This window comes from Rutidosis leptorrhynchoides, chromosome 3, assembly GCF_046630445.1.
Source record: "Rutidosis leptorrhynchoides isolate AG116_Rl617_1_P2 chromosome 3, CSIRO_AGI_Rlap_v1, whole genome shotgun sequence".
Classification (NCBI taxonomy): Eukaryota; Viridiplantae; Streptophyta; class Magnoliopsida; order Asterales; family Asteraceae; genus Rutidosis; species Rutidosis leptorrhynchoides.
The window spans coordinates 539,581,373-539,589,067 of NC_092335.1; the positions used below are offsets into that span (position 1 = coordinate 539,581,373).

The 7,695-nt window shown below is 31.5% G+C and overlaps 1 protein-coding gene across 1 annotated transcript; it reads left to right on the plus strand.

The window, feature by feature from the left end:
* The first annotated feature begins 747 nt into the window (after positions 1 to 747).
* Positions 748 to 7,447, plus strand: LOC139898461 (probable protein phosphatase 2C 21). Its single transcript, XM_071881192.1, has 11 exons — positions 748 to 1,028; positions 1,979 to 2,102; positions 2,439 to 2,502; positions 4,137 to 4,245; positions 4,369 to 4,522; positions 4,784 to 4,909; positions 5,042 to 5,165; positions 5,255 to 5,331; positions 6,049 to 6,101; positions 6,879 to 6,933; positions 7,131 to 7,447. The coding sequence occupies exons 2-11, from the start codon at positions 1,986 to 1,988 to the stop codon at positions 7,323 to 7,325; spliced, it is 1,074 nt and encodes a 357-aa protein (XP_071737293.1). The 5' UTR covers positions 748 to 1,028; positions 1,979 to 1,985; the 3' UTR covers positions 7,326 to 7,447.
* Positions 7,448 to 7,695: the final 248 nt, after the last annotated feature.

Sequence of the window (7,695 nt, forward strand, 5' to 3'; positions counted from 1 at the left end):
TTTTGTGATCCAGTTGCTCAAGGCTCGGTTTTAGTTAGCTTTTGATTCTTGTTTAGTGTTAGGGTTCGTTTACTGCTTTCGAGCCTTGAGGTGATTTTGGTTCTTTTGTATCTGTGTTCGTCTTTTCATCTATTGATGAAAAGACTTAGTTTTAATGTTATCGTTTTTTTGCAAAAAAAAATAAAAATAAAGAATGCAGCCAACAAGCTGCATGTTGGTCTCAAAAATAGCACATTTTTTGTGGTTTTTTACTGTTCATTAATTTTGGCAATTTTGAAAATGAAAAACACAAATCTCACTCATCACTTACATTATTGGATTGCAAGTTCCTGACATGGTTGGCCATTAGAAAGAGGAATATGACTTTCGAATACAAAAAATTTAGTTTCTAAGACACAATTATGTAGGGATTTGCCTACATTTGTAGCTAATATTAGCCCTTTATTTAATACCTAAAACACATCATTAAACGGTTTCGTTTGAACAAATCGGTGATTTCACGGGTCATTTCACTAGTAAGTGAATATACAACTACATTTGCATTTAGAAATTAACGATTCTAAGAAACATGTCTGATTGATTCTAAGAAACATGTCTGATTCAAATCCTACAAAACATGTTTACAGAGAATTACTAATTACTGTAATATTACTGTAATAGAAACAAAAAAAAGAAGTGATTAGTAGTAGTATATAAAGGAAAAATACTACAGTACGAGTTTAAAGGCTCAGACCCATCAGCAGCCATGGCACCTTGTTTCAAAGTTTGACTTTGACCCAAAGTCAAAATCAAGCAACTGATTTTCTTATTATTTTTCCATGTGGATAACTACAACTAATTCTGTAAATCACATGTACACTCCAATCGTACACACACCTTTCTAACACCTACTCATTTAAAAACACACACACACAGGGATTGCTTTCGAGATTCAATTAGGTTAACTGCAAATTTTTGTATCAAATTCAGTTCCTTGAAGTGTTAATCCAATTGGGTTAATTGATTGACAGCCCAATTGGGCAATTTAAGTAAGCTCTATCATAATCACTTATTTTTTGTTCAAAGTATATATGAATATATGAATATGAATTTGCCCTACTTTTATGTATGATCTGGGGCTGCAATTTATCGAGCAATTCGAGCTCGAGTTTAGAGTTGTGTAAATCTGTTAGATTTTTTATTTTATTTTAAAAACAATCCTTTTTTTGTTATTTGTTAGATTGGAAATTTGGGTATTTTCATTTACTGTAACAAGATCCCAAGATTTGATTAAAGATTGAATCTTATAGAGTAAAATATCGGAAATTGTAAAAATTGGAAATAGGACCATCCTTGGCTTTTTGGCATATTTGGTTTAACAGTGTTGTTTGCTAGTATTATTATACTGGTGTTGTCATTAATTGGGGATTCTTTTTTCTTTGAAGGATCTTTTACCTCATCCGGTGAGTAATAATTTGACTATAACTAGGAAATATATATAAATGAAATCATGCAAATTGTGAATTATAATAAATTAATAATAATGATTTAGACTATTAGCAATATAAACAACATGCTCAAAATAATAGTAATTTAGTGTGTTTCAAGTTACTTGATCATAACCATCCAGGCATATGGCCACCAGGACTTCCAATGAAGCAAGAGGTCACGGGTTCGATTCCCTTCAAGGCAAAATACCTTAGGGCGAGCTCTATTTAGTGACTGATTGACTAGAGGATGCTTTACCTGGTAGCGGTGGAGGCCTGGCTTGCCGTTTACCCGGGGTTTACCAACTAGAGAGGAGCCATTATGGCTCGTCGCTAGGGGGTTCCTCGTAAAAAAAAAAAAAAAAAAAAAAAAAAAAGTTACTTGATCATCAATCCAACCTTTTAATTTTTAATGGAAGTGAATTCCACATGTGAACTTTTTTGTTTATTTTTGACTTTTAATTTATTGTTTTTCTTGTTGTTTTTGGCTATTTGGTTTTGTTATTTTGCAGTTAAAAAATGGGTACATACCTTAGCACTCCTAAAACAGAAAAATTATCTGATGATGGTGAGAATGTGAGAGTAAGATATGGTTTATCATCGATGCAAGGATGGCGTGCGACAATGGAAGATTCTGTGAGTAGATCATGATTTCAAGATCTAACAATTATGCTTTCTTTGGATTTTCATATTATGTCTTCATGTTCTCTTACATTCATTTTCCACTTTACCATTATGTAGTTACCAACTTTACTATTTGAGATGTACACATATTTTCATTATATGATTAATTAAATCACCCCGTACAATAATTTGCAATGTTATCAGTTTTGGATGTTTACATCACTTAAAATGAAAAGAATTTGTTATTAGAAGTTTGTATTCAGAAGTTGACTCATGGCCTATGATTATATTTATAAGCTTTGAGGCTTCGAGCTAATGATCTTAACTTTTCTATTTATGTGTTTTTAGCATGCTGCGGTTCCTGATTTGGACCCCTCTACTTCTTTCTTTGGTGTATATGATGGCCATGGAGGTATGTACTAAATTTCTCCCAACACTTGAAATTTCTGCTAGATCACTTGTTAGTACGCAATCTTATATATATATATATATATATATATATATATATAGGGGCAGGATCAATGGGCAAGTAACCAATCGGGGGAAGCAAATTTTATTTTTTTTTTCGTTTTTTTGGAATTTTTTTTTCCCGGCATCAAGATCACACGAAAATATGAACATTAAGAAGAGACACTTCGTGATGAATGTTATTATTTAGGCGGGAAAACGATCGACAAAAATAACATTCAAGATAATATTGTTCGTGAAAAATATGAACGTTTTTTTTCATGTTTTGTGAAGTAAAATTTAGCCCGATTTAGAGTTTATGGTTTATGGTTTAGGGTTTAGGGTTTGGTGTTTTGGGTACCAAACCCTAAACCCTAAACCCTAAACCCTAAACTCTAAACCGTTCGTGTTAAAAACTCAATCTAAATCCTAAATCTAAACCCTAAATCTAAACCCTAAACCCTAAATTTCTAAACCCTAATATCTAAACCCTATAAACCCTAATATCTAAACCCCAATAGCTAAAACCTCAACATACGCTCGAAAAACACGATAATTGTTATATATTACTTCTTCGAGCTTTTTCCCGCCAAAATAAAAACATTTATCACAAAGTGTCTCTATTAAATGTTCATATTTTCTACATATATATGTACATATATATATATATATATATATATATATATATATATATATATATATATATATACACACACATATATGTACATATATATGTACATATATATGATATATTATATGTATATATATATATATATATAGTGGTAGGATCAAGAGGGAAGTAACCAATCGGGGGGAAGCAAAATTTTTTTTTTTTTTTTTTTTTTTCGTTTTTTGAAAAAACTTTGTTCACGAACATTATAAATTGGTTGAAAATATGAACATTTAATAAAGACACTTTGTGATAAATGTTTTTATTTTGGCGGGAAAACGCTCGAAGAAGTAATATATAACAACTATCATGTTTTTCGAGCGTATGTTGAGGTTTTAGATATTATGGTTTAGCTATTAGGGTTTAGATATTAGGGTTTATAGGGTTTAGATATTAGGGTTTAGAAATTTAGGGTTTAGGGTTTAGATTTAGGGTTTAGATTTAGGATTTAGATTGAGTTTTTAACACGAACGGTTTAGGGTTTGGGGTTTTGGGACTAAACCCAAAACACCAAACCCTAAACTCTAAATCAGGCTAAATTTTACTTCACAAAACATGAAGAAAAAAAAAAACGTAACATTCTTCACGATCAATATTATCTTGAATGTTATTTTTGGCGATCGTTTTCCCGCTTAAATAATAACATTCATTACGAAGTTTCTTTTTTAAATGCTCATATTTTCGTGTGATCTTGATGCCTGGAAAAAAAAAAATTCCAAAAAAAAACCAAAAAAAATATTTCTTTTTGCTTCCCCCCGCTCCCCCCGATTGGTTACTTCCCCATTGATCCTGCCCTATATATATATATATATATATATATATATATATATATATATATATATATATATTCTAATCAAGAATATACATGTGTATGCATACAAACAATACTTTCATTTTCTAATTTCTTATTTTGATCTTGTTGAACTTAGGTAAAGTTGTAGCTAAGTTTTGTGCAAAGTACCTTCACCAACAAGTGGTTAAGCAAGAAGCATATTCTAGTGGTGATATTGAAACTTCCGTGCAGAAGTCATTTATCAGGTTTTTAACTTAATTTAAATTAAAATTTCCTCAACAACTGGGGATACATATATATATATATTTTTTCTTTTTTTACTTTTTGTAACGAAAAAAAACTTGTTTGATTTGATTTGATTGCTGAAGAATGGATGAGATGATGCGTGGACAGAGAGGGTGGAGGGAGTTGTCTGTTTTGGGTGATAAAATAAACAAATTCACAGGTGTCATTGAAAGTCTCATTTGGTCTCCTAGAGGAGGTGAAGCAAGTAACAAAGTTGATGATTGGGCTTTTGAGGAGGTGAAACATTATTATTACATCCTTAGTGATTAAGTTTATCTATTCTATTTATGTTTTATAAGATATCATGCTTGTATAGATACATAGTAAATAAAAGTTGTGAGTTTTTCCTATTCCCGTTACCCGGGACGGCGTGTATTTTTAATTCTGATGTACGCGGCCTATCCTGAACAAACAGTCTGTGACCGTTTCGCAAACTATATGTATAGATAGATACATATAGTTATTATTATATACCATTGGCTCTTTTATTTTTTGCAGGGGCCTCATTCCGATTTCACGGGGCCAACATCTGGATGCACTGCGTGTGTTGCAATCATGAGGAACAATCAACTTATTGTTGCAAATGCTGGTGATTCTCGTTGTGTAATTTCCAGAAAGGGTGAGGTAATAATTATGTCTCTCATTTCATAAGATTAAAGTTACTCCTAGGGTTATAGATATGATGTCATGTTTGAAGTTATATGCTATCAATTTAAATGTTATTACGTGGACCTCATTTTGGTTGTTATTGTACAGGCGTACAATCTTTCACGAGATCATAAACCAGGGCTTGAGGTTGAAAGGGAGAGGATACTAAAAGCGGGTGGATTTATTCATGCAGGGCGAGTTAATGGGAGTCTTAATCTAACAAGAGCTATAGGTTTTCTATTTTATATTATTCAGAAAAGAATATTAAATATGATCATATTTTGGGTTCTTTGTATGACAGTGTTGTGTGTGTTTCTGCAGGTGATATGGAATTTAAGCAGAACAAATTTTTATCTGCTGAAAAACAGATTGTAACTTCTAACCCAGATGTCAACACTGTAAGCCCATTGTAACTTCCTTTTGAATAAGAGTGTTTTTTTTTTTTTTTTTTTCAACACATTAGTTAAGTAATTCGTTTGAATTGTTCTTTTTAAATTAGTTATCTGACATTAAGTGGTTAAATGAATATTTTTCTTTTTGAGTGCCAACTCTTTACGAGACCTAGAGCAATATATACACTGGAAGCATCTACCATCAATTTAGTTTTTGTGAAAAAATGGTGTGTTGGGCAAGTTGGGTGATGGGTCAGAATGACCAACTTTTCTAGTACAGGTCTGGCTGGGCCGACCCACAAATATTTCTATGTAAAAACACTAATCAATTGATGTAATCAACACTATAGATATATATTATTGTAATTATAAATATAAATTATAATAATAGGTATCTATTGCTTAAAAAACAGGAGTTCGGGCCTTTTAATACACTTTGGGTGACTTTCAAGCCATTTTCTATTTAGTTCTTTTTATTATTATTATTATTTGACTCATTAGAGAAATATTATAATCCATGTCAACCCGTTTAGCAACCTAGTTTGTTACTCAGTTGACTGACAAATGTATAAGTGGGCACATTTTTGATGGTCAACTCCCTTTTTTATTAGGATAATTGTTTTCTCTCTCTTTTTAATCTGATTTTCAATTTTCAAAGCGTGTGGTATCTTTAATCAACTTTTCATTTCAACTCAATGGGTAATTGTGTAACATGTTTTGTAGGTTGAACTATGTGATGATGATGAATTTTTTGTGCTAGCTTGTGATGGTATCTGGTAAGGGCTCTCTTATTTCTCCATCGTTTAAATCATTTAATTGGAAAATAATAAGAGGTTCAAAGGTTTTAGTTATTTTATTTTATTTTTTTACACCCAAGACGTTCCCACACAGTTCTAAGTTATGTTGAAACTAAAAGTGGCAAATTATATATTCATTATCTTATCAATGGGTCGATCTAAAAAGGGTCAAATGTAAAACAAGTTTGGTTCAAACTGCTCAAGTTGGTCCAAAGCCACTCAAAATGTCTTTTTAATGCATAAATATCCTAGATCATCTAATTCAAAAATGTTAGGTTGGTATCATAATAAAAATAAGTAACCATATATTTCACACACTAATATAATATTATTTGTAAGAAATCAAACTAGAATTTTTTCAGCCTAATTAACCCAACATGTCTCATAAACTGCCCGTCTTGACCCTAATTGATTTCTACTTCTTACACACTCTAGTGACTAGTTGATACATTCGCGATTTGAAGGTTGTAGTTATTTTGTGCCTCTATTAGGCTTCATAGCTACTTGAAAGTATATATATATATATATATATATATATATATATATATATATATATATAAGTAACAAAAAGGCCAAAAGTTCCATATGGGCGGGACCTATTAAACCAAATCTCTCTTTCCTTCAGGATCTTAATCTTAATCATACAAAGTCAATAACTTTTTTGAATTTTTGTTTGGTCGAATTATATATATGCCATGAAATTATTGTTTCTTAAGCTTGGATTATTGATTAATTAATTTATTTTCATTTTTTCAGGGATTGCATGTCAAGTCAACAATTAGTGGATTTCATTCATGAACAATTGAAATCGGTATGCAGGGAAACATTTTTTTTTTCCCGTTCTTTTCCAAAAGGCAAACATACAATATAATAATAATACACACATATGACAAGCTTGAATACTTACATCTAGTGATACCTTTAAATTTTTGTCATACTCTCGTACCTCGACTCTGTGCGTTATTATAGCTAAAAATTGTGAACCCTAACTTGTAATTGTTTTTACAGGAAAATAAACTATCAACGATATGTGAGAGAGTGTTTGATAAAATATTGGCGCCATCAACAACCACAGGGGAGGGATGCGATAATATGACCATGATTTTGGTGCAGTTCAAGAAACCAATCCAGATATCTGCTGCTGCTTCTGAAGAACAAGTAGACGAAGGTAAACAAAAAGCTGTAGTGAATGAATCAAGTTAACCATATAATTAAAAAGTTAATCATGCTTAGTATTCTGCATGAACGATACCTAGTAAATACTGTTTGTGCTACAATTTTATCAAATCTTTTCAGTTTGAATGTAAAGAAAATATTGTTTTGTTTCTTCTTAGTAAGGATAGCTTGTGTGTTTGTAACGTGATATGGTATATACATGGAGTTGAATTCGGGATAAGGGTTAGAAAGTATTAATGTGTGATATGTTTGATTGTTTGATACAGACTTGGCATTTGTTTGCGTATTCGATCTCAGCGGATCGAAACAGGAAAATGAACCTTTGGTGTCCGTTTCAGTTTAAGGGGTGTTTGGGCGGGCTTGTTTTGGGTGCGTTTTATCAAACGTAATATTAAGT